General features: G+C 44.2%; 1 protein-coding gene across 1 annotated transcript in view; it reads left to right on the forward strand.

The window, feature by feature from the left end:
- The window catches only part of MFSD10 (major facilitator superfamily domain containing 10), a 172,558-nt gene that overhangs the window by 10,720 nt on the left and 134,195 nt on the right, over positions 1-27,643 (forward strand). Inside the window, exon 2 of the mRNA XM_069203516.1 lies at positions 15,474-15,665. Coding sequence (XP_069059617.1) covers positions 15,489-15,665 — 177 coding nt within the window. The 5' untranslated portion in view covers positions 15,474-15,488. The remainder of the gene's footprint in view (positions 1-15,473; positions 15,666-27,643) is intronic.

Genomic DNA, 27,643 nt, shown 5'->3' on the forward strand with positions numbered 1-27,643 from the left:
GATTCTTTGGGTTCCGCCGGTGAGGTACGAGGCGATCTATTTGAGGGTGTTTCCTTGAATCCTGATGTGGTGGAGTCTGTTGAGCAGGGTGCGGTGGGAGACTGTTTCAAACATGGGGGCATGCCCTAGGGCTCCTGCTGGGTAAATATATGGCCCCAATTCACCACATATGCATCCTCACTTGGTACACACGCTGAAACCCAACGCACGCCTGGATCCCCTCTCCCATGAGTGGCCTTTCTCCTGGGGCTCTACCTTGTATATACCCAGTTGCTTGATCGCTCACCTCGTGGATCCTTAGGCTGACATGCCACCAGTTATGCACAGCGACATCCGTACACTTTCCATTAGTAACTCCATGCACTTGTATATTGCCAGTAATATTGGATCAGGATAGTACACTTTTTTATTGATTGATGGATTTTTATGGTCACCTTTCATTGCTCCTACACATGACTAATGGACATTTCTTGCTGTGCAGACTCTTATCTTTTTATTACTATTTGTTTCCTTTACCCTTGTTACTTTGTGCTACCATTTCCTCCCATGTTTGATATGTTGTACAGAACTTGGAGTAAAACTTCAATTAGTAAAACGTGACTAAAAAAACACACACACACACACATATATATATTTATCGTGTATATACTGTGGCAAGTAGGTACTTATAGTTAGGACCATGTTTCCACAGATTTTTTTTTTTTTACTTGCCTATATCTTTGGCGCCGTTTGACGAATCTTCGTGAAATTTTCCCAAAAATGTGTTCCCGAGAATCTTGTTGTACATGGAAAGGTTCGGGGTGATCCGTCAAACGGGGGCCAAGAAAAAGAGTGGGGGTCAAAAAAAGTGCATTTCCAATGATAATTCCAATGTGGATTTTGAACACGACTACAGCCAGAAGTGCTGGACGGAATTATACCAAATTTGGCAGAAAGGTAGCTTTTGGTGCAGAAAGAGGCTTTTTTGTTGTTTGTGTACATCCTTTCAGTAGTTTTTGAGATATTAAAACAAAACGAAATATAGATATCTAGAGGTGCGAAGGCTTCGCTCATACTCTCGATCTTGTGCTGAGATTTGATTGGCTGCTAACACTTCAACAAGGAAGTGTTGGCAACCATCTTGGGTCTCTGCTTTAGCCGAGTCCCAGAAAAATGGTTACAAAAATAAGAAAAGGGGCAGGTTAGGTACACCCTGATCTCTTAGCTTTGGTATTGGGGACCACAGCGGGGCAAAAAAAAAAAAAAAACACTTTTTAAACAACATTTGGCAGTGAATTTGACATGAATTTGCAGCAAAAAATGTAAAAAAAAAAACAAGTGCGGTATGCCACGCTTTTTTATTCTAAAGCCTCTGGGTGGGCCAGGTACCGGGGGTATGTGAACATATTTTTAAAATAAAGCAGAGGGCACATGGGGCCCCCCTCCTAGGGCATTTTTATGTCCTGGGGCGCATCCTCCCTCCCCCGATTGAATAGAGGTCGAGCCTGGGTAATGAGTCCCCAGGGCCAAAATTGGCTGAGGAAGGGGGCCACGCAGCCCCCCCATTGAATAGAAGTGGGCCCCTGGGATGGGTTCCCAGGGTCCTAAATTGGTTGGGGAGAGGTGGCAGTGCTGCACCCCCATTGAATAGTGGAGGGCCATGTGGGATGGGGTTCCTGGGGCTGAAATCGAACAGGGGAGGGAGGCCGCTTGGCCCTCCTCCCCTAGAGTCCATAGGACTCCCTTTAAATTTCTAAGAGTATGCAAATGTGCAAATCACCTGGAAGCTGCTCACACTTGGCCCCAATCCTTCACGTTAGTAGTATGCACACCTTCCCCCCCTTTTGCCAGGATGATGGATAGCATCCGCAGTGCATTTCTCGCCGATTTTGATGGATCGTTCTTGATGCCGAGGAATCTGAGGACATCTCTACAAAACAAAGAAGCGCTTACTTCATACAGATAAGAAGAAGGACCTTGATTTGGTGGAGATATACATCTTTGTAGTCTCGTTGGTCTCTCTATACGAGGATTCATCTTATCTCTGAATTCTAGATAAACAGGCAACAGGAACAATTATGTTGCCAAAACACACTGGTCACTGGTGACAGTTCCTTGTGCTTCATTATACAGCTGTAGTGTAGAATACATACTGGACTTTTTCCCAAGAAGGCCGAAAGAACTCTAACATACTATGAAAGAAAACATAGAAATTCACTTAAAAAAACAAAGGTTGTAAGGACGGTATAGTTTGGTTCAGAATTTACTCGCACAAAACCAGAGAAATTTGGCAGTTTTAGTTATTTCTAGTAATTATAACTCGTGCCCACACCATGCACTGCTAATTACTCCAGATATTACAGCACAACTTTCAGAACATCTTTAAAGATATCAATGAAACATTAGCAATCAAATTATGAAGAAAAAACTGTGCATGACAGGGTCATGTATGTGTGCACGTCTGTATATATATATATATATATATGTGTGTGTATTTATATTCATTAAAAATGGCTGTCTCACTGCAGAGCTTTAAGTACTACCAGCTATGAAATAAAACACAAATTAAGGAAAGGAAAGATTAATTTATGAAACTGTTCAGTCTAAGGCTGTTATGCTTTATATTTAAAACACTTAAGTTATCAAAAGTGGCAACACCTAAAAAGATGGTAAGTTTGGTATTACTTTCAAGATGGCTGTTTTTTTCACTGAGAGAATAAAATACTTTGAGTGTACTTTTTAGACAATACTTTGATGCAACTGCTCAGATGAGTGTAGGAGGTGACTCTTAATTTTAGTCATATGTTATTCCCCATAGCGTTCTTTACCTTTGCTAATCACCACCTTTTAGCACTTTAATACTTTCATCCAGAACAGAGGTGGAGCTCTAGAGGAAATGGTTTCCTAGTTACTTCTTCAATTGTGCCATTCCCTCCCCATAGTTGACAATATAAAAGGTTACATACTCCTCGTACCTCAGCAGGTCAGGTTAGGATTACTGCGTGAAAGGATACTCGCCGATTTGTTAGTCCTGGCTGACCCCTCGAGGCAGTAAACCTGATCTAAAATTGAGGTCATCTGGATCCCAAAGGTCCTTACAATTTGGCTCCTATGCAGTGGATGTTGGGTGTTTAAATTGGTCAGCAGATCCACCCAATATTTGTTTCGTAATTCCCAAGTTTCCATCTGAAACAGTTTTCTTTGTATTAACTAAAACGTGTTTATGCCCTTCCAAAAATGTTTGGACGGGATTGATAACTCTGCCATCAAGGATGCTACAGGTGTTGAGCATTTTTACATCTTTCCTCATCTTGTGCTGCACTTGAACTTGGTGTTTGTATAAATTTATTCAAGGTTGTTTTGCAGATTTGAGTTGGTATGGTTGAATCCTGTGCCATGCGATCAAGCAAAGCTATATTCATTAAATTATTTGTTGTTATGTCTGATTTTAGACTGAGACTTAGCTTTGTTGGAAGAAGCTGCAGTAGGCTTATTAAATTGTCAAGCTTCATCAAATTAGAGGTGCTCTCCATTTCTGTTGAAAGTTTTGTATCCACCCCGATGAAGGTTTTATGGAAGGAGTTCCAAGTAATTGAATTATCTTGAATTGATTTTAATAGTATAACCTGTTCATTCATAAGAGCTAAACTGAAATTCCAAGGCTTTCCTCATTTTCTTGAGAGTGGAGCTATTTACACCCATTGCAGAGAGAACAGGATATACTGGAGGAGTTTCTGAATGCTTTTCCAATGATTGTTCCTGGCTGAGCAAGTCAGGAACTTTTGCTCTGGCCTTTATTGATGGAGAAGATTGATAGTTGCTTTGATTGGTGGTTAGATTGCTCAGCTCTATCAACTGGTCCGAATTGTCAGGAACACTTGCTAGCTCATTTTGTATGCTTATGACATAATTTATGTTTTCACTTTTAGCTAGCTTGATTTATTCTGGCTCGATGTAGGAGCCAGTATGTCCTGGGATGGGGGCTCCTCAAGCTCCTCTCTCCCGAAGATTGAACTGCTTTCAGAACGTGTTACGTTGAAATCCGGTATCAAGGACGCTATGCACCTCGGCTTGAGTAACAATTGGTCCTTGAGGGGAAAGTCTAGATATTAAAGTGGTATTAGTGCAAAACTTTATTTTTGGGGTTTCCCTATCTTTCCATTTGGCTCAATCAGTGATGAGTTTCCATTCTTAGGAAAGTACTTTAAATGACTACTGATTGATGTCGTTGACAGGCAAAAGGTGATTGATTTCTGCTTTAAGCGCACCAAACGGTCATGTAATCCTTGTCACCCAGACAATAATTGTTCATGCATTAGAGTGTGATCCTTCTGTTGGCAAACTGCAGATGTGCTTTTCACTAAAAACACATCACTGTGATCTGAAAACTGAGGGCAGTCTGTAATCGCTCCTTGAGATACCCCCTCACTAAAGTCCTGTGGGTCTGGCTAAGGAGCCGGTCTGTGCTCCACATCTGCCGTTATCGATATTGATGTTGTTAGCCCTTCCCAGCAGGACATAGAGTTTTCCTTTATTCCAGGACCCCCGGCGTCTGCCGCTGGTTGTTTCAACAGCTTTGAACCTTGGGCTAGATTATGATTGATAGTTTTCCTGGACCTTTGCTGGCGAGTTTTCATTGCACTTCCGGTCTCTGGAGATCACAGAATTGAGGATGTAAAGGTTCCAGAAATTTGCAATATCTATGCTGAAAAGCACGATGTTTCCCAAAAGTTGAGTCAATTTTTCCTACACTCTATAGATCAGTTTGAACTCTGTGTGACCAGATATCTAATTAGATCAGTTAGGTTATATTGGACCACGACTGTACACACTAGTAGTTGTAATGTAAATATGTCAAAGTGAAAGCTCTCACTCGCACTCACCCATAGCCTTGCCTACCAGCTACACCTGGGCCACCTTCTCGAATACGTCATGCTGCCTCAGTTTGTCAGTGAGTGAGGTGACGGTGACTGTTACATCAGCTTGCCACTCGGTCACAGCTGAGACCACCCCGGTCCATCCCACACGTCTTCCTTCACAACCTGGTTCCGCAGCCGTGCCCATCTGCTGCCACCTCCCACCCCGAACGGTCAAAACCACTCATTGCCAGCAGCCAAGCGCTCACCCAGTGGTGCTGGCGTCTGGTGATGGAAGCATCACGACACTGAGGAAGGGACACCAGGCAAGCAACGAATGGCCGGCGGAATCTTCCCCAGGATGCGACGCAGTACAAGAGGACCTGGTGGGACCTGAAGGGAGTTAAGCTGAGCGCCAATAACTTTCTGGACCAGCTGACAGTACCACGGGTATGTACACTCCGGGCCACCCAGCCTCCGAGCCTAGTCAGCAGAGCAAAGGGAAGACGTGGCTAAGCAGTCTCCAGTGAGACTGGGTGTTGTTGGAAGAGATGCAAAATAAGGCAACGGTACTCCCTCCCATCTGCAAGCAGTAGATATCCCATCAAGTAGAGTCTGTTCTGTTCTTCAACAACGATAGATCTCTCATGAGCAGGAGAACCAAGCCACCCCATGTCACATGCCATTCATTGATGTTTATTCCCACCATTTGCTCCCTATTTTCGTGTGTTTTTTGGGGCAACCTTGTACCTGTAGACCATTTCCCCCACAACGGCACAGTGGTCCATCCACTTTAACCATTCTGCCACAGGGGGTGCGTCCATAGCTCACCAATATTTAGCAATGTTTCTTTTAGCCACAATTGTGCCCGAACCAGCGAACAGTTTCTCATGATGTGCACCGTCCCACCCACTAAAGATTCCCAAAATGAGCAATTTCGGATCCATCGGGTTTAATTCACACATCACTTTTCAACTTATCCTTTCAAATGTTTTGCATTTCTCAGATTTCCAATCAAAATGTAAACCTGTTCCCACTTCCTCATTATCCTAGCTCATTATAGCTCAAATGTGAGGCTTCACTTGTGATACAACCTCTGCTATGTAGTCCTCCCCATTTTGCCTGGAGTTGATAACATTTTATATGTTTCTGAAACTATCTCGAGTGTACGATGCAAATGTAGTGCATCCCCTTTCTAAGGCACATAGGTATTGTGCCTCCACTTTGATATTTGTTATCAGGGCAATAATATTTCAGAAGAAGGTTTGCACTTACACTGTCCACACACGGTGCACAAAAGTACTTTATTGCAGCAATGAATGTTCAATTACTGAATACAGAAACATAACACCTCTTCCTTATCCAGATTTGGAAGGAGCCACGTTAATAATATATGCCCTATCCATAAACTCCAACTGGACTGCAGAGTACATAAGGCATTTCATAACAGTGTTTTGAGTCATATTTCCATATAAGGACTAATAAGTAATACTCAGCTGAGAGTTCTAGCTGCTTCTCCTTCTCCATCTCGTTAAGTGTGGGATGACATCCAAGCACACAACCCAACCATCTGCTGCAGACCACCCCGGATCCCATGTGCAACATTGCTCGAGTCCCTGTTCGAGATGATCCTCATTAAACACATGGATTTCCTGCTTGGTCCCTTGCACTGGGGACACGTTCCTGCTGCTCACTTAATGGCTGGTCCATGATAAAGTACTACGTGCTACCAATTGTCAGCCTACAGTTTCGTAAGCAGAACAAGGCTACATTGCTCGCCTTCAAGAGCAGCCCAAGACCTCCCATGATGCCAGAACACATCTTTCTCATAGATGCCTCTTGTTTGTTCATTACAGTGATTTGGAGGGCGCTCATGCTCTCCAGGCGCTCTAATGTACCACCCGCATGGTGAGACCACTCCAAGGATCTGATTGCTGGATCCTGGGCAAGCTGTCAATTTGGTTTTTCCATATTCATTATTTTGCCTGCTGCAGCTGATACAAAACCTACAATGCATAGAAAAAAATACATCATAATATCATGATTGGTGCACTCATTGGATTATACAAATGTGCAACGAGGTGGCCTTCCACTTTATCAGATAGCTTGCACATTATAGTATACCTTGCAAAATTCAGCAGCAAGGTTGCCACTAAACCTTAGTAAATTTAACAATGTTTCAGTGGCCCTACCCTCTTATACTGGCTGCAAGTAGTAAGCAGATTACATTTACGTTGGCTTCCATGATGTATTAGCACATCAAAGGACCAGCACTAGTTAATCTTCAAGAAAGAAAATACCACCTGTCTTCCACCTCATAACCTTAGATCAAGCCATCAATGTCTCCTTGTTACTCCATGGTCCTCTCATTCGGAACTTCTTGCCAGCAGAAGCCACAAAAAGCTAAACTTCTCAGCTTTAGAAAGGCACCAAAAAACGTTCTTTATAAAAAAATATGTAGATTTTAGACCTTCTCTGCACTATCTTCGCTCTTAGTTTGCGGTCTAAGGGCCATATGTATGAACACATTTTCCCATAGACACAGAATGGACAAAATCCTTTGATACATCTGGCCCTAACTGTTAAAGTAACACTTTTAAATATAATCTAGTCATCTAGATGCAATTTGGTTTGTAGAGGGTGCCTTATAAATCAATAAATAAGTCCTCACAAGTGCCTCCTCTGCCCTCAAAGGTCTGCCCTTGTGAGGGACTCTTCTCCGTCCCTCTCTTGGCACTTCATCTCTCAAAAACAGCTTCCTGTGAACTCCATATTTCAGTTTCAGCTCATAACGTGACTCCTTTATCCATCCCACTTACTCTTATGCATAGCCCTTGTTTAGTACTGAAACGCCCGCTTCCTACTACTAGCAACCTCTTAATCAACTCACTTTATGACCTGGGGCCAGAAGTACAATTTACTGGTCGCAGAATACTGGTCGCAATTTGCGACCAGTATTTTTGTGCAGATTAAAAGAATTTTCAGAACTGACCTATGTTCGGTTCTTAAAATTCCGAATCTCAGTGTGTCTCAATCTGACCTACCTCATGAATATTCACGAGGTAGGTCGCAAATTGCGACTCACTTTCATTGGAGTCCATCACAGGCAAGGTGGCCTGCTTGTGATAGCAGACCGGCATGTTTCTGATTGTTTTTCAATAAAGTAAACATTTTATTAAAATGGAGCCTGTTTTCCGTAAAGGAAGGCAGTCTGCATGTAAAAGGACAAGTTTACTTTTTTGGTTGGTTTGTGTGAGTTTGCAGTCATCGCCTGAACCACTGCCTATTCCCAAAGAAACGTTTTTATTTTAACATTCCCAGCGGGGAAGGAGTCCCTGATGGACACCGTCCCTTTTGCGAATAGGTTACTCCCCCCAACTTCTGAGTCAGTAACTTTTCAATGGGCTACAGCCACTATTTTGTCCTAAACCTTTAATTCACATGGATAAGAACCGTTATTTGGAAAAGACACCCACAGCACCCCCCTTCCAGATAGCAATTCCTTATCCATTTCCAGACCCATTTTAAGAGTTGGTAAAAAGCAACCGACTTCTAAAATGTGATTAGTGCATTGCTAAAAGCAACATTTTTTGTTGCAAACACTGAATTAGAGCGCTTGCGATGGAAAAACTGCTTTGTACATCTGGCCCATTAAGAGCCGCCCTGACATCCAAATTTCTATGTTCATCCAAAGCGACAGAGTATTCCTCATGTCTTGGAGAGTATTCTTATGGTTCCTCTTGTGCCAGCCTAGAAAGCTCGACAGCCTAGAACAGTGGTTCTTAACCTGTGGTCCGGGGACCCCAGGAGGGTCCGCAACACCTACTCAGAGGCGGCAGTGACTGCTTAGAAAATAGAATAATATTAACCCATTCATAAAGCGTATATAAATTAAAAAGGACATTCTGTAAATGTGAAAAAATTGAAATTAGAGGCTTAAAATTAAGTTGGTATGCTCAATAATTTTGTCAACATTACAAGTCCATCAAACTGAATGTAGTATGGACGATGAATGGACTCAATTGAATTTAGAAAAGTTCAACCTTCCTATTAAAATGAAGAGTTGGATTTTTTCATATTTGTTTGTGAACTAAATTAAATATTTTATCATTGTGTATTTGTTTGATGAATGTTTGTTTCTGTATTTTTGTAAGCTATTTTGCAGTTTAAATCATTGAAATTGTTTAGGCCGGAGCCCCTGAGTTCCAGTAATGACTCAGTGGAGGTCCCTGGGTTCCAGAAATGATTACGTGGGAGTCCACATAACTCAACAGGTTAAGAACCACTGACCTAGAGGATGTAAAAAAACATTTATACAAAGAAAGCGTTAAACACATCCACAAGCCACATCTAGATACAGGGTGAGAAAGACCTGGATTTATTGCATTTTGAAACGAGGGTCTTTGGCTTTAATCTACGCCCTCCATGTTTCCTCAATTCTTTCATCCTCTCTGGTGGAGTATGTTCAAACATATTAGTTTGGCTGTGACCAAAGTACTGGTGGAGTCTTTTCTATGGTACTCGCTCTGCTAACTAGTGCTTCAAGGAGAACTTTGGGATGGACATTACACAACTTATCATTTTGCTGAATTACTGTATTGTAGTCCTTGTGCTTTCTTGTAACCACCTTTATGAGTTGGTGTTCTCTTGTGCAGCTAGTTGACTTCCGCCAATAAAAGGTAATATGTGATATCCTACAACAGGTGTGACTTTTATTATGTCTTATGTGTACATACACATTTACAAACAAACATGAGGAACAGGATGTAAGCGTGATTACAGGGCTAGGACTATCGTAAAACACCACACTCCCTCTTGATGTCTAGGAGTCATTTCACTCTAAAGCTCCAGAATCCAACCAGCTGAGTTACACTAGTTACCAGTGGATGGCTCTGTCAAAATTCATGTTTCTCTGCATCACCCACACAGCCATTTACTACTAAGTCCCTTCACAACTCAAGCTTAGGACCACCAAACGCAGGCGGTTTAGACAACTTCTGTCAAAAAACATCAACTTCTTGAAAGTTGCAGGAATCCGCCTCTCAGTCTTGGCTATATCACTGTGGTGCTCCCTCCCCCCAACCCTGTGAGATGCGCGTGCCCTCGGAATTTGAAACAAACTGAAGACCTAACTTCTCAATGAACTACCTGCGTTGCTGCTTCTGTCAATTTCTGATTCATTCTGCATCATCCACCCCAAATGGTACCTTTCAGTCCAGAGCCCCATACTGTATGAAGTGGCTGTTTCCAACTACATGCTACAAATGAGCAATGACTACATTGTGTTTTGTGATGTTGAAATAGATGAGGATACATATATACATATTTTAGCTGAATTTGACTTTTAGTTACTGAACAGAGCTGTTGCTAAACTTCTGACAACAGTAAACAATTAAAGGCAAAGCCAATAGACTTGTATCTCTTTAATATGAAGTGTGCATTCATGTTCAGATGTCGATTTTTGGTGGGTCGGGAAAGTCTGAGCAATAGATAAAGATACCTTTAAATACTGTGTTCATCTTGTCACATTTTCGATGCTTCAACTACGGAGATCAAATATGATGCTATGTCTTCTGACAAGTTTCTGCCTATTCTTTTGGCATGGGATTGGTGTTTGTTTTTCTTTCTCTGACTGGAAAGATGAGATGGGGGTTTAAAGTGAATTATGTGACAGTCTTGGGGTGTCGTTCTTTTGCAAGGCACAACAAGATGTAAATATCAGTAAATTAACTGAAAGCAGTTAGGAAAGCAAAAATAAAGTATTTTTGTAATTCTGAAGTGTGCTGGAAACAGAGATTTCAATAGGGTCAAAAAAATAAGGCCCCTTTAATTGATGATGCCCAAATGATAAATATTTACAGCAACCCCATATCCACACATTGTCATTTGAGTGCTGATTGCTATATAGTTTATCGGTTAAAGTGTATGTCTTTGCAAAGTTAGTGACCATTGCAATAAAAAAGTGTTGTATGTAAATGACAGCCCGCTACCACACAATGCTTTAGTTACACTGAAAAATTACCCCTCCTTATGCCCATTAAAGGTGGGTGGGTTGTGACCGTTTGTCATTCTAAACAGTGGGTCGTAGTTCTAAGCAAAATTGGGAACCACTTGTCTAGAGGATATTGGTACCTGTTGCCAAATAACTAGAGAGAGCTAGCAAAGCAACTCAGAGGGACCCATGACCCACAGCCAGGCTGGTCTGCAGTTTTATGTCAGGCTAGCAAACACAAAACTATTGTGCTGCAAAAATATTGTATCAAGAATATCGACTACCAAAATGTTGTCAAGGTAAGTATGCATTTGTAAGTATAGATTTTACGATTCTTCTCTCCACAGCTACATAAGCTGTAGAGCCACATATGTCACCGGGCAGTAACCTTTGTGGGCGTTTATCACAAAATAGTCCTGTCGGGTGTACGACTCGTCAGTTCTGTAATGTGATGGTTGGGCTGCAGAAGTGCGGACACACTAAGGGGGCACCATGCTCGTGTGACCTTCTCAGGTGCTGCCCACCATTGGATTGGCCATATTTGGGATCCTGCATTACATGACTAATCCGACCCCCACATCTTCCTCACCAGCAATGGCCTCACTTACCACACACGCTGGCGAGCACAATCTCGGGGGCAGCAGAGTAGCTCATTGTCACGCACAGATAGGGTGACCAGATTTTGAGGAGCAAAAACCGGGACCGGACAGACATAGAAGAAGGACTAAAGACTTTACTCTCACTTTTATATCTGGCCTGTCCCGTTTTTTTTGCGTAGCTTTGTGAATGTGTGCCTATACGCACGCGTGTGTGTGTGTGTGTGTGTGTGTGTGTGTGTACACACACACACACACATACACACTTACAAGACTACATACATAAAATTAACTATGGCTTGACCTCCCACCCTGCACCCACAAACCGCCCCCTACCAGCCTCTCTCTGCTTTCCACTCCCTCTCTCTGATGGGAGCAGACAGGGGCCTGTGTTGCCTGACAGTAACAGATACATTACTTTAATTATTTCATACTTTGTAGGCGTCTTTAACTTATCCTTCCCTAGATGATCTGACTTTATTTAATAATCTGACCTTTGTCCCAAAAAACGGGACATTTATTTAAAATTAGGAGAAGCGACGGGACACCGGGACAATCCTCTAAAAACCGGGACTGTCCGGGGAAATCCGGGAAGTCTGGTCACCCTACCTTTAACTAGGAGCAAGAGCCCCGAACCAAAGGACACTGTCCCCAGGTCTCTCTCAAGAGTAGTTTGCCTGGAGTGAACAAAGGAATAGAGGGTCAGAGCCCTGACAGCTGTCGGTTAACACTGACGGTTTTATTTTTTAGTAATTAAGAGCCCTATTAAGAGTTTGGCAGATGGGTACTCTGTCACAACTGTGACTGATATGAAGTACCTTACGATATAACACATTTGAAATAAGACAGATGGATCTCTGTCAAATGTGAGAAGGAGTGATCCATTTACTAAACTCTAAATCCGGCCCTGGGTGTCTTGGTGAAGGTACGACAGGCCTGAACGATCGTACCATCCATGTAATTACCTTTGCTTGAATGCTGAGGTGACTAAGGGCTGAAGATAGATTCGTATGTGGTGCACATTGACAATCAGTTTTACCAGGCAAACCCGTTTCTTCCGACAGTTCACCAATGTGTGTAGATCCCGACGCAGCAGGTGATGCTTCCTGTCTTCAGAGGGCAAGTACATGACATGTTTCCTGAATGCACAGTATACAAAACCCACTGTATGATATCTGAATAATAACCATGCATATAGCAAACAACACAAATAGATGGCACATAATACCCAACTCTGTTGTACTCGTGTTATCGCTCCGAGAAGAATGGCAGCTTGAGTTGGCCCTGCAAGAACTCAGAATGACCCACTGCAGATACATGCAGGTCTCAACAGCATAACGCCATGATCCATTTTAATAAGACTGGAGTTTGTGACTTGTAGAGTAGACCTGGATCTGTGCTACAGATAGACCAAGTCACTGAACTCTCTTATAGGGCTGGAAGCTGTGACCAGCGTGTTGGTTGCAATGCTGTGCAGCTGGCACACAGACCAGCTGAGCCCTCTAACGTGTTGGAAACCGAGGCCTGCTGGATGCACCCTCTGCAGAGGGTGGCTTAAACCACTGTCGTTCAGCGGGTTAGTACCCAAGCCCCCGTACCCCTGCGAGACATCACCCCACGACCACCTGCATGCGAGGAAGGCCGTGCCAGGTAGCATCAACCTGAAGTCTGTAGCGCCTAGGCGCCGTAGCTCTGTACCCTGCCCGCAGAGTAAGGAAGCCGCGAACAGAGGAACCGTAGAGAGTGTTTGCGCTGTGCCTCTAGCAGGATGCTTATGTTTCATCTTCGAAAAAAAAATTTTATTTTCACTTCAACTTGAGAGCTAAAGGGAAGTTATAATTACACTTTGAAAATAGTATAAACCTGCAGTTTCGGTTTGTGCGTCTTGTCCCTCGAATGTACCTCATTATGCAAGCCATGGCGGGAGAGCCCGCAGTACCGGACTCCAGTACCATGCAGTACCGAGCCTGGAGTGGTGCGGGTTATGGCCTCGGGAGAGCATGCAGTGCCCGGCCCCAGTACCATGCTGTACCGAGCCTGGAGTGGTGCAGGTTATGGCCTTGGGGATACCACAGTGCCCGGCTCCAGTACCCTGCAGTACCGAGCCTGGAGTGGTGCAGGTTATGGCCTTGGGAGAGCCCATAGTGCCCGGCTCTAGTACCATGCTGTACCGAGCCTGAAGCGGTCCAGGTTATGGCCTTCGGGGAGCCCTTAGTGCCCAGCTCCAGTACCATGCAGTATCGATCCGGGAGTGGTGCAGATAATGTCCTTGGGACATCCCGCAATTCCGGGCTCCAGTACCATGCCGTACCGAGCCTGAAGCAGTGCAGGGTATGGCCTTGGGAGAGCCCGCAGTGCCCGGCTCCTGTACCATGCAGTGCCTAGCCTGTAGTGGTGTAGATTTTGGCCAAAGCACCAGGCGTCCTTGTTTGTACTGTGTGCCGTTTGTGGTTCGTATGCAGATTCTGTCCACATCGGCGGTGCCTGTTATAATATCGCGGCTAGACCGCCCCCTACTGTCCTTTCCTCCTTACCCTATCCATTAATGTCTTTATTTTATATGTGGTCGAATAGCGCCAACATGGTCCTCTATGGAAGGACGGTGCACTTTACCGAATATAAACATAATTCACTTTAGACCAGTTTACATATAAAGAGTTTATATAGCATACATAATACACTGGATTCTGTAACCACTGTATAAATAAATAAATGCCTTTCTCTGACTTGCTTAAAAGCAGTGACTTGTGACGCACCCAGTCGTCCTCAGGAGTCGACCATTATAAGTTATTGCACTAGTTCCGACTTCACCATGCCTGCTGCCAGCAGCCGAGGTCAAAGGCAGGTCAGGTCGCATAAGGTAATGAAAGCAGAGGTTTAAAGCAATCAAAACGGAACGTTGCTTTTCTTTCTTCTGCTATATTTTTAATTTACGATGAGAAGCAGAGAGAACATGTTTATTTTATGCACTCATTAGGCAGAGGAAAATCTAGAATCTTTCATGTTGTTTCTACACTTTCTGAGCTACAGTAACTTTTATTCTTTTTTTTTTTTAAGACTTGTATTGAACTGTTTTTAATATTTGTTTGCAACAAATATCTGACAAGTTTTTGAGGTGTTTAATTTTGCACCAGAAGTTTCATTTGTATTCTTCATCTTTGCAAACATGTTTACTCTTTCAAAAGAAAGAGCTACGCGCCAAGGTTTTTAGTGGTTTGTGGGAAAGGTGATGGGAGGTGGTGGGCATGTAATATATGGGATAAAGTACTCCCTGGCGTACATGATAAAGATAGGGTAAGTCGCCTCAGAGTCCATAACCTTACAAAGGAGTTCTGCCTTAGGCCTTGCTCCTCTATAAGGACAGGAAACTCCTGGGTGACTTGCAATATCGTTTATAATGTATGGCAGTGGGTACTTTATCCCATACAGACAGAAGAGGCGATATGCTGACATCATTTAGACACATATTTAATTCAGCATTTGTAAGTGTAGGGTGTGGTGTGCACACAGCGCAGCCACCAGCTGTGTAGTGCACTCAGTGTTTTTTGAGCTCATTCCTTACTCTGAGCTCTGCCTCTTGAGGGTGCACAGTTTATCATTTGCAATCTAAAAACGTATTTCTGTTTGGTCTGTTGTGCAGGGTGCCAGTCATCAGTCATTGCGCTTTTTAGAACTTGATGAAGCCATTCCCGTGTAACCCCACCCCACACGTTTTCTACCGTCTTCTTCCTTATCAAATATGCAAATTTCTTCCAGTGTAAAACTACAAGCGCAGATGTGCTGTATCATAACTTGAGCTCCCTCGACAGTCTGCAAACTGTAAGAACAAAACTAATAAAAAGGAAAAAAGCACCCACATGAGCGCACCCCATTTCTTGGACAAATCCAAGTTTACGACAGAGCTGAGGTAATAAACTCAGAGGCGACGGTTGCCCCCGGCCCCTTGCACAACGCGGAGAGGAAGTGAGGGTGGGGAAGTGTGGCGTTTATTCTGTTGGAAGGGGGGTCTCTGGGAGCATAAAAGGCTGACGCGTGTGGCTGCCGTTGCAGGAGGCGCAGAGGAGCATGGCGCCGGCGGAGGGGCTGAGGGCCCGGGAGCCCGTGAAGAGCACGCCCCGGCGCGAGGAGGGCTCCGGCCGCGTGACCGCCGCGGTGTTCCTGGCGCTGCTGGTCGACCTGCTGGGGTTCACGCTGATCCTCCCGCTGCTGCCCTCGCTGCTGGACCACTACGGCAAGGCCGAGGTAAGCCCCGCGCTGTGGCCCCCGGTGGCGCGGAGTCTTTATACTAGCCCGGGGGGGGGGGGGGGGGGGGGGGGCAGGGGGGGGCATTTCTTTGGCAGGTCCGGTGCTTTAAATGGGCAGGTACTCTCCGGCACTCAGTTCCCTCACTTCTTTAAATTGCAAGGGAGAGCACCTGCACTTCTCAGCACTGCTGCATTGGAAGGGAGAGTACCGGCGCTTCCAGGGAGCAGAGAGGTAGGTACTCTGGTTGGTGAGTACCAGCGCTTCTACATTTCCATTTAAATCACTGCGCGGGACCACTTGCCTGGCCAGTGTGTCACGTGCTCTAGTGCGAGGCAGTAAGTGTACCCACTGGCTACTGTTTAAATGATCAAATAGACCTGGTTCAGTGGGCGCCTCTGTACCCCGGTGGCACTGCACCTGCTGCACAGATGGAAGCTGCCCACCTGTTGGGAACGGTTGGTCAAAAGTGTCTCCTGACATCGTAATCATCGTGCCGTCCTGCTGTACGAGTCTCGGGGGTGTGGCTACCAATAGTGCAGCAGGTGCAGTGGCACCGGGCATCTGCTCGCCAGTTATGTATGTTTTTTACTGACGAATCACAATGCTGGTATCCACTACCGTGCTTTTATTACGGTCCATCACTCCCTTGCTATGCCAGTGCTTCAGTCTCGAGCACATTTGGAGGACTCCATGCTTCCTGTTATTGAAAGCTGCCCGTTAGCCACTCAAAGCCACAGAAGTGTGGCCGGGGGGCGGAGGCGGTGGGCGGGAGGGTCGGGGTGGGGGTGTTGGAGAGACAAGGCAAGTTATTGGGAAGTATATCTATGCCAACTCTCTTTCAGTCCTGTTGAAATCGAGAACAGCAGTCCCCCCACCTGTTTTTGGTGTATATTATTTGTGCCTTTATCAGTTCTCACTTTACGGGTTTATTGTGCATTGTTTTAAAGTGTGTGCAGGGCTCCGCTACTCCTTTGGGTTCCGTTTTGCGCTAAATTTTAAAATGAAGAAAATGATAATCTGTGATCGCAGTCACAAAACGCGTATTAACCTTAACTATTACTGTGTACTTATTCCGTTTGCTAAACACTTATCAAATATATTTAGAAAAGCTAGTTCTTTAACCCCTCGGCTGCCAGGCCTTTTCCCCCTTCAGCTGCCAAGCCTTTTTTTGGCTGTTTGGGGCATTTCGCGCTTAAGCCCTCATAACTTTTTGTCCATTACCCATGCAAATTTGCGTCCTTTTTTCCAACATCCTAGGGATTCTAGAGGTACCGAGAGTTTGTGGGTTCCCTTGGAGGAGACCAAGAAATAAGCCTAAATACAGCAAAACATTTGTTTAAAAAAAAAAAAAAAGGAAAAAAAAAGGGCTGCAGAAGAAGGTTTGTGGTTTTTACCTGAAAATGGCACCAACAAAGGGTTTGTGGTGCTAAAATCACCATCTTCCCAGCTTTCAGGAACAGGCAGACTTGAATCAGAAAATCAAATTTTTCAACACAATTTTCGCATTTTACTGGGACATACCCCATTTTTACTTTTTTTTTTTTTTTTTTTTGTGCTTTCAGCTTCCTTCCAGTTAGTGAGAGAAATGGGTGTGAATCCAATGCTGGATCCCGCACAGCTAAACTTTTCGGAAAAGTAGACAAAATTCTGAATTTAGCAAGGGGTCATTTGTGTAGCTCCTACAAGGTTTTCCTACAAAAATAACAGCTGAAATAAAAAAATATTGAAATTGAGGTGGAAAAAAAGCCATTTTCTCCCCGTTTTACTCTGTCACTTTTTCCTGCGATGTCAGAGTCTCAAAAGTAATAAACCGTTACGTCTGCTGGACTCTTCTGGTTAAGGGGATATATAGGGCTGGTAGGTTCATCAAGAACCCTAGGTACCCAGAGCCAGTAAAGGAGCTGCACCTTGCAGTGGGTTTTCATTGTATACCGGGTATACAGCAATTCATTTGGTGAAATATAAAGAGTGAAAAATAGATCTCAAGGAAATCTTTGTAGTTTCAAAATGGGCACAAGATAAGGTGTTGAGAAGCAGTGGTTATTTGCACATCTGTGAATTCCGGGGTCCCCATTCTAGCATGTGAATGACAGGGTATTTCTCAAATAGTCGTCTTTTTTACACACTGTCTTACATTTGGAAGGAAAAAATGTAGAGAAAAGACTAGGAGCAAAAACACTTGTTCTTCTATTCTGTGGTCCCCCAAGTCTCCTGATAAAAATGGTACCTCATTTGCGTGGGTAGGCCTAATGCCTACCACAGTAAATGCAACATGGACACATCACATTTTTACATTGAAATCTGACATGTTTTTTGGAAAGTGCCTAGCTGTGGAGTTTGGCCTCTAGCTCAGCCGGCACCCAGGAAAACCTACCAAACCCATGCATTTCTGAAAACTAGACACCGAGGGGAATCCAAGATGGGGTGACTTGTGGGTCTCTCACCATTACCCAGTATCCTTTGCAAACCTCAAATTTTGGCAACAAAACACTTTATCCTCACATTTCGGTGATAGAAGGTTCTGGAATCTGAGAGGAGCCACAAATTTCCTTCCATTCAGCATTCCCCCAAGTCTCCGATTAAAAATGGTACCTCACTGGTGTGGGTAGGCCTAGTATCCGCAAAAGGAAATGCCCCAAAACACTATGTGGACACATCAAAATTATGAAATACAAAACTACCTGTTTTTGCTGGGGGGCATCAGCGTTTTTGGTCCAGGGCTCAGCAGCCATATAGTGAAACCTACCAAACCTAAACATTTCTGAAAACTAGACACCCGAGGGACTCCAGGGGGGTGTGATTTGCGTGGATCCCCCAGTGTTTTCTTACCCAGAATCCTCAGCAAAACTCAAATTTAGCTTAAATATCACATTTTTCCCACATTTCTGTGTGGGATCACCGCACCGGTACAAACTTCCTACCCCCCGTTTCCCTCAGTCTCCCGGTAAAAATGATACCTCACTTGTGTAGGTGGGCCAAGTGCCTGTGACAGGGAAGAGCCAAAAACATCTCGAAAATGAGGGGGGGATGGGGACAAAAGCAGGTCCAAAAGGGCAGTTTGAATAAAAACATTTTTAGGCTGAAAAGTGGGGCAGCATTTTTATTGGTATAGATGCAATAATGCTGGGTGGTAGGAATTTTGTGGATTTCTGCAGATTCCGGAAGGTTCCATCACACAAATGTGGGAAAAATGTGTGATTTCCAGCAAAGTTGGAGGTTTGCAGGGCATTGTGGGTAAGGAGATGGTGCGGGGTGCATGTGAAACACACCACCCTGGACTCACCCAGAAGTTTAGTTTTCAGATGTGTCTAGGTCTCGTAGATTTTTCTACAAGGCAACGTCCTAGAGTCCAAAAAGTGCAGCCCTCACCATTCCAAGTGGGACGATTTTGAGAGTTAGTCAAGCTCTCATGGCCCAAATGTGAAACCAAAACCCAAAATAATCAAATGTCCTCTTGCTTGCTGTGAGATAAGATGTTTTAGTGTGCGGGTGGAGAGCTGAAAGACTGTTACCCCCCTTCAGTTGGGCTGGGGGCATTCTTCTTCTTATTTTTTTTTTTAATTCCCTTACATCTAGTAGGCTTTCTGCCTCTCCTCCCCCTCCCCTGCCCCCCCCCCCCCCGGGGAGTGGATCGGGGGTAGTTGCCCCATCTGCCCACCGGTGGGCAGAACAAGTTTGTCCCCATTTATTTGGGGTGGGGGTATGGCTATAACCCAACAATTTTTCTTATTTTAATTTTTAAATTCTTCCCTGGTGTCTGGTGGTCTTTCTGCCCCCCTAGGAGCAGATGGGCCTTATAGAAATAGGACTATCTTTCCCCAAGGGGGACAGAAATAGCCTAAAATAAATTTGCCCCCAGGGAAGCGACCCTTGCCTGAGGGGTCGCTCCCCATGTGTAAAATAAAATAAAAAATTCCTAGTGCTTAGTGGTTTCTGCCTCCCTCGGGGGGCAGATCGGCCTAATTAAAATAGGCCAATCTGCCCCCAAGGGGGGCAGAAATGGCCTTAAATAAATTTGCCACCCATGGAGTGACCTGTGCCTAAGGGGTCGCTCCCCTTTTTTGAAATTGTTGCAAAAAAAAACAAAATCCCTGGCGTCTAGTGGTTTCTGCTCCCCTTAGGGGCAAATTGGCCCGATAAAAATAGGCCAATCTGCAATTTGCCCCCTCAGAGGAGCGACCCTTGCCTAGGGGGTTGCTCCCCTTATCAATGTAAACAAAAAAAATAATCCCTTGTGTCTAGTGGCTTCTGCCCCCCTAATTAATAAAGGCCGATCTGCCCCCAGGGGGTGCAGAAAAGGCCTAATAAAATAATTGCCCCCCGGGGTCACTCCCCTTATGAGTGTAAAAAAAAAAAAAAAATCCCTGGTGTCCAGTGGCTTCTGACCCCCATGGGGGCATATCGGCCTAATTAATATGGGCTGATCTGCCCCCGGGGGAGCAGAAAAGGCCTAATTACAAAATTGCCCCCTGGGGAGCGACCCTTGCCTAAGGGGTCAATTCCCTTATACTAGTAAACGAAAAAAAAAACTCCCTGGTGTCTAGTGGGCATTCCTGCAGGAAAAGCCTTTCTTTCCCTTTTCATGCCTCTGACCTCAACTGCCCACATACCGAGGAGAAACTAATCTGTTTCTCCTCGGATCGAGTTGGAAGCATGCTTCAAGCGCAATGGGAGGCGCCCTCTGATGAGGTCAGTGCGCGATTGGGCGCTGACGTCATCAGACATCACTGGGGGGGGGGGGTCAGGGGGTGTTTGGGTGGAAAGGGAATCGATTCCCCTTCCATTCCTTCCCATGGTGGAGGGGTGCGAGGCCCTCTGGGGGAGCGCTATCGCTTTCCCCGGTGGCCCATTGCTGGACAAGGTGGTTACATCCCTGGCCCCAGAGCACCATGGCAGCGGGCGTAACCACCTCGTCCACGGCACCCGAGGGGTTCATTTGACTATTATCACCCTATCCTCTTGCATGGGTTAATTTCAGTGATTAATGAATATGACACATTAGGACTGGGTTCTGCTGTATGAGTTATTCTCATAGCGCTTCGAATGGCCGGGAAGGCTGCACTATGACAGAAAAGGTAACTGGAAAAAATTATATTTAAAGCCTTCACTGCTGCTGTCAACAAAGCAAAATTATTGATGGGAGCATTTTTCATTTGTAAACACAATCTTCTACCCATAATTTACAAGAAAAATTGAACTTTGAGGTCCAAAATATTAAATCTGAGTTAACACAGGAATGAAGGAGAATTGTCATGTTCCAGTAGTCCTCAATTCTGCTGTTTAATGGGGGTTGACAGTCAGGAACATTCAATAGTAATGACACACCTGCAGTAGTATTGTGTTGTAATGTTTATGTAGCACTTATTACCCCTATGTGGGCACTGAGCGGCTTACCCATACGGGTAGCTTGCTGTGCGATGTATGGTAGGTGGTTAGGCTGGTGTCTTGATTTGATCCTCTGTGTGTGGTAAGGGTTGCCATGACATGCATGATGATCACAGAGGTGCGGTTATCATGTTATAGGACGCATCGCTTAGTGGTGTAATGGATGAAGAGGTGTGGGGGTACAGATGTGAATTTTATGTTTAGTAGTATGCTGGCAGCTTGATCATCTCTGCAAGTCTCTTTATGATGTTCTTGTAGGTTGCAGTCCACCTTGATGATCCCTCGTCGAGTCATCTTTTCTAAGGTCTTATAGACACGAGCAGGCGTGGGTGCGAGGCAAGAGGGTTAGAGATCTGTCAGGGTAGACTTCATTATGCTCATTATTTCTGTGGATGTCATTAGATGATGTTAAGGAGTGGTCATATTTTTTTGAAGGCTGTGCTGAGCAGACTGGGCATCCATCCCCTATTCATATCATTAATCGTACTACTATACATTGGCCCAGTGGCTCGCATACGGATCAATGGATCGCTTACTCACCGCTTCCCTATACTGCGTGCTACAAGCCAGGGTTGCCTTCTTTCAGCTTTCCTATTTATAATTGCAATGGACCCCTTGGTTCGTGTTCTGCAGGACTCCCACTCCCATAGAGGACTCCAACTTACACATGGCTCTCTCTTGCTATCTCTTTATGCAGGCGACATCTTGCTTTTTCTATGCCATCCTTCGATCAGCCTTGCTCCAGTAATGCAGGAGATCGCCCGACTTGGGGAACTATCAAGACTACAAATAAATTGCCTAAATCTGAGATCTTTCTGTTGACTGATTCTATCCAACAGGTCCTGGCCGAGTTCCCCCTCAGATGGGTTACTGATGACACCAAATATCTTGGTGTTCATTTGCATAGAGATAAAGACAAAATACTCCAACTTAATTATGGGCCAGCAATAATGGACCTTGAGATGTAAGTCACATGGTGGATTAAACCACCACTATCTATAGCGGGCTGTATAGCAAGTATCAAAATGGTGGTTCTTCCCCACTTTCTTTATCTTTTCTTGAACATCCCTATTCCCCTCCTGCTCACCTTCTTTCATACAATATGAAGTCAACTCCTATGATTAATATGGGTCGAGGGTCACCCCCTTGTCAGTTGGGACACTCTTACCCTTCCTTTCGATAGCAGGGGATTTGGGGTACCTGGTTTTTATCTATGCTACTTGGCAGCTCAGTGCCACTGTTCACACAGATAGTACCATCCGGATGCTTGGGTCCCGTATCTTAAACCTGAACGAGACCAGCTAAACTGCCTCCTACATTCTCAAATCCTACCAAAAGGAATACCACTAGAAAGGCGCCATATACAGGCAGTTTCAACAACATGTTGGGCCTGGCATAGGCTGCAATGAGTTTTGGGAGATGGACCCCTTTACTGCCCCGCTATCCCCCTGTACTAGAATCCATGGCTCCCTCCTACACGGGAAGTGTTGGTTCAATGCACGCTTCAACGGTATAATCGATTCACGATAGGTGACCTTTTCCCTGATGGGCATGTCTTACAAAACCCATTAAATATGGAAGAGCTGAGTATCTCCTATATGGATCTCTTTGTTTTCTGAAGAATACTTAACAACCTCCGCCCCCATCTTCCCCACATACCCGCTGGCCCCTGAGGAGTTTCTACCCCTAACACGTCATCATAGATGTAGATGGGGAGCGATTAGTCGCCAAACTGTACTGGTTATGCAAAGCCATTAAGTCTGACACCACAATTCGAGTACAAGAGATATTGGCGCAAGAATTGGTCTTTCCCATCACAGACAAAATTTGGAAATACTGTTGTAACCAGATACAGCGCATATCGACTAATCACATGCATAAATTATTGCATTTCAGGTTTCTCCATCATTGTTGTCTACCTCCTAAAACCATAGCTAGCTTCGACCCTAACAGGTCTGATCATTGCCCTAAGTGTAATATGCCAGATGCAGACTTTGCACACCCCACAAGGACATGCCCTGAAATTTCTACATACTGGACATCTATTTATAGACACATCTCCTCCATGCTCCATACAGATATAACTCCGAGTCCTCTCCAGGCCTTACTGGGGTACACTAAAGACTATCCAGGACCAACACACCGTCTAGTCTCATGGCCTTTTTGCTGGCCAAACGTGAGATCGCGCTGCAGTGGGGAGACTGTAGAGCCCCAACCTCTATGGACTAGCTCCAAAGCATGATTTTCTGCGACCGTGTCAGTGAAGACCATGCACTCTTGCAGCCCCCGCGTCCAGGCCCATGGATATATGGCAGCCTTTCCGTGATTACCTCAATACACTTGAACATGAATCTTCAGAGTGATCGGCCTTCTTTACCCCCTTTCCTACCATTAGACTCCCTACGTGTATATTCCGGAATAAGATGTGGCTATGTATATTTTCAGTGCTCTATGTCTGAATACAGGGATGTGGAATTCCTATTGCCCGACGCCCGGGACATCTTGTTTGGGGTCAAGGGCAACAAGTTTTTATGTTTACTTTGTCCTTGGGACAAGTAGGCCCAACCCTCTGCAGCCCAAACCCTTTGGCTGCCTGTTTACAGAGAGTGGAACTCTGCAGTTGAGGTAATGTGTTTCCAAAAGATAATGCTGTTCGAACTTGTATTTATGGTTCATTATTTGCAAGCCTTCATTATTAGGGTGAGTGCTGTAAATAAATGTTTTAAGGTCACACTTCACTAATGACGTTGGTTCCAGTACAAAAAAAAATAAACGTGTATACACATGTTTGAAAAGTTTAGGCTATGAGGCGAAGTATAATGCTCCCAGAATGCTCTGATTAGATGCAAATGAAGTGTCTTTTAGTAAAATGTGTTGATGCATTCTAGTATTTCCCAAAAATATTTCTAATGGGAAATCAGCGTAACCATTTTCAACACGATTATGGGACGCATGAAAATAAACAAACACTGACAAAGCCAACTGATCTGACATTTTTTATAAGTCTTTTAGTTTCATCAATGCGTGTCTTGTTTTGACATGGCTTTTGTAACACTTTGTTACAATATTGAGGGCCTGGTAGCTCCCAAAACAATAAACACTGGCAAAAAAAAAAAAAAAAAAAAAAAAAAAAGGTTTTTGAACTCTAAAAGCACATGTTGCCACCAGTGGCATAACAAAGGCCCCGCAGCCGCCCTCCAGGGGGCCCCTTCAACACAGCACCTGCCCTGAGTGAGTCTGGAGAGGGGGCTCCTCCATGTTCTTTGCAAAGGGGCACCCTCCAGTTTCGTTACGTCAATGATTGCCACAGTAGTTCCTGACACTGAACAAAACTACTTTGTGTGCCAATTTGCTCCTTGTGGAAGAGCAGAATGCGATCACTCACAGTAAAGCCAGCCGAAAGAGAGAGAAATAGAAGTTTAATAAAAACAAAATGTCTTTGTTAACACCAGACCTAATTAGGGACCAAGACCCACATGTAGGTAGCTTTTTGCATGTCGCAAACAGCGACTTTCGCTGTTTGCGATGTGCAAAAAGCACATTGCGATGCACAAATCCAGTTTTGCGATTTGGTAACCTGGTTACCGAATTGCAAAATGGGTTTGCGACTCGCAGTTAGTAAGGGGTGTTCCCTTCCTAATCGCGACTCGCAGTGCAATGTAGGATTGTTTTGTGACCACGAACGCGGGCGCAAACCAATCGCAGTTTGCACCCATTTCAAATGGGTGCTAACACTTTCGCAAAAGGGAAGGGGTCCCTATGGGACCCCTTCCCCATTGTGAATGTCACTGTAAAGATTTTTTCAGAGCAGGCAGTGGTCCTGGCGACCACTGCCTGCTCTGAAAAAATGAAACGAAAACGTTTCATTTTTGTAATGCATCTCGTTTTCCTTTAAGGAAAACGGGCTGCATTACAAAAAAAAAACTGCTTTATTGAAAAGCAGTCACAGACATGGTGGTCTGCTGTCTCCAGCAGGCCACCATCCCTGTGAGGGCCGCCATTCGCCAGGGGGTCGCAAATTGCGACCCACCTCATGATTATTCATGAGGTGGGCATTTGCGAAGCCCTTGCAAATCACAGATGGTGTCAGGGACACCATCCTACATTCGGATTTGCGACTCGCAATTTGCGGGTCGCAAATCTGAACCTACCTACACGTGGCCCCAAATTCTTAAAGAAAGTCACAAAAGTGCACCCATGGTATATGTCTTACCCCTATAAAATATTTGTGAACTGTATTTTAGCATGGGTAAATACGCATGTGTAGATTTGCTCATGTGAAAATCTGTTGAGCATTTGCAAGTTAATTTTCCCTCCAGCCACTTTCTTCCCAACCCTGGAAGAAGTTCTAATTCTGCCATTGTCAGGAGTAAATGTGCAACCTTTCTTATTATGGGAAAATATTAGAGAGAAGCTGGTGAAAATCTTTAAAACATGCAGGTTAGTAGGTTTGCAGACTCAAAGGCATTCCAGCCCTGGAACTATTGCTTACTGCTTCCTCCAGCCCCAGTATGCAGATCTGCAGAAAGGTGGCAAAATAAGGAAATTGCTACATTAGGGATTGAAACTGCAAGTATTCAAGCCCTACTATGGTAGTAGCCCTGGCATAATCAGAGAGGCTATTATCAGAGCTCTTACATAATGAGATTGCTGCCATAATTTGTCGCCACACTACATGGCACCAAAGGGACAAGTAGATCTTTTTACAGGACAAGTAGATTTGAGAAGCAACCTGTCCCCTGGACAAGTAGATATTTTAATAAATTCCACACCCCTGTGAATATGATAATGTGATGTGTCAGTACTAATCAGTTCAGTAACCGCCTTGTGCTGTGTTATGTAACATCTTGTGTTTGTTGCCTGTATGTTTTTTGGCAAAAACTCTAATAAAAAAAAAAGAATAATAGAAAAACAGTAGTGGTCATATTTAGTAGCTAGCTGGCACCTGCAGGGATGGACTATGTTAAAGTCCTCCAGTCATTCTGTGCCTGTCCAGATGGGAGTGGGGTGGGTCTAATAGTTAAATTATGAGTGGGGTGGGTCTAATGGTTAAATTCTGTGGACAGATATGGGGTTATATCATAGGTGAGCCCTCTAGCAGATGTGTCCATATTTGGTATGAGGTCGAAGTGGTGAAGTGTACTATCCTGTGGAATTTATTGGTTTACAATCGGCAGCAGAGCTGCTGAATGTTAGGTGTAATAATCCGGGACAAAACTGGGTAGGAATTCGGGAGCAATGTAGATTTGCCTAGTAAACTATGACGGAAAGTCTTAATTTTATTAAGGACAAGGAAGCAAGTATAGGCAAGTATTACGCTTCTCTAATCTTGCTTTAATTTAATAGCAGCAGTCAGAAAAACTACAATTCCCATGAGGCTAGAGTACAGATAGCCAATGCAAAACCTATCGTAAGGAACACCAATCATAACAATAAGTATAGTATAATCACCATACTTGACTGCAACCAGCCCTCTTTTCTTGATGCGAGAGGCTAGTCAGTATGAGAGAACAGAGGAAATATAGCTAGAACAAAAGAAACAGTCAACAGAAATGAAAAGAGTTCTTGAAACAAGTTCAACCACTAGTGGAAGGAAGAAGAAATCTGGAAATTTGGGAGTGGGTCCAGCTGGAAACAGGATGGATCCACTGAAGAGGCAGATGATGCTGGAAATCCCATCCGACTCCTAGGAGGAAGGTGGAGGTTGAATCGCTGGTTCTGTGAGGGAGGGAAATGAATAACAGCGATTATAGAGAGTTGAGGAGGGATAATACTTGCCTCCGTGTCTTTAATAAAATTGTGACTTTCCGTCATAGTTTACTAAGAAAATCTACATTTTATGTCAAGACTTGAGGCTCCTATTATGCTTTTTTAAAGCATGTTAATCACCACTGAAGTTGCTGTATGAACTGGTTTGCAATAAAAAATTCTGAAAACATTATTGTTGGACCAATCTGCCGATCTCCGAATGTCTTCGAGTCTGGAACCCGCCCAGAAAGCCTTGGAGGCCATGACTCCTCGAGAAGAATGAGCCCCAAAAACATAAGTGTTGATTCCTGATAAGGACAAAACCCAACAACCCCATCTGGCGAGGGTAGTGGAAGCTATGGGCTTGTAAGGTTTATGAAAAGAGATGAGTTGAGAATGGGAGGACGTTCTGAGATTGGCTGTACGTTCTTCATTAATCTTAAGACATTGTCCTATACAAAGTTTAGGTTGATTAGGAAAATATGGATAAAATACAGAGCGTAAATTGGTCTTAGTACGCATATTAAAAGAAAACAATACACCAGTAGGAGTAAACTGGCTAAAGGAAATATCTAAAGCTTTAACATCTGATAACCTTTTAATGGAAATAAGGCATAACAACATAGTGAGTTTAGCAGCAAAGCATTTTCGTTGAGAGATCTGTATTATCTTGCCAAGATAAAAACAAATTCAAAACAACATTAACGTCCCATAATTTTGAATATTTGCAATAAAGGAGGAATGGAAAATTTTACTCCTTTTCATAGACGGCAAAGAAGGGGATGTTCTCCTGTTGGTTTCCCGTTAATGTAAATGTGATGCATAGAAATAGCCAATCTGTA

This window comes from Pleurodeles waltl, chromosome 1_2 (genome assembly GCF_031143425.1).
Source record: "Pleurodeles waltl isolate 20211129_DDA chromosome 1_2, aPleWal1.hap1.20221129, whole genome shotgun sequence".
NCBI classification, from domain to species: Eukaryota; Metazoa; Chordata; class Amphibia; order Caudata; family Salamandridae; genus Pleurodeles; species Pleurodeles waltl.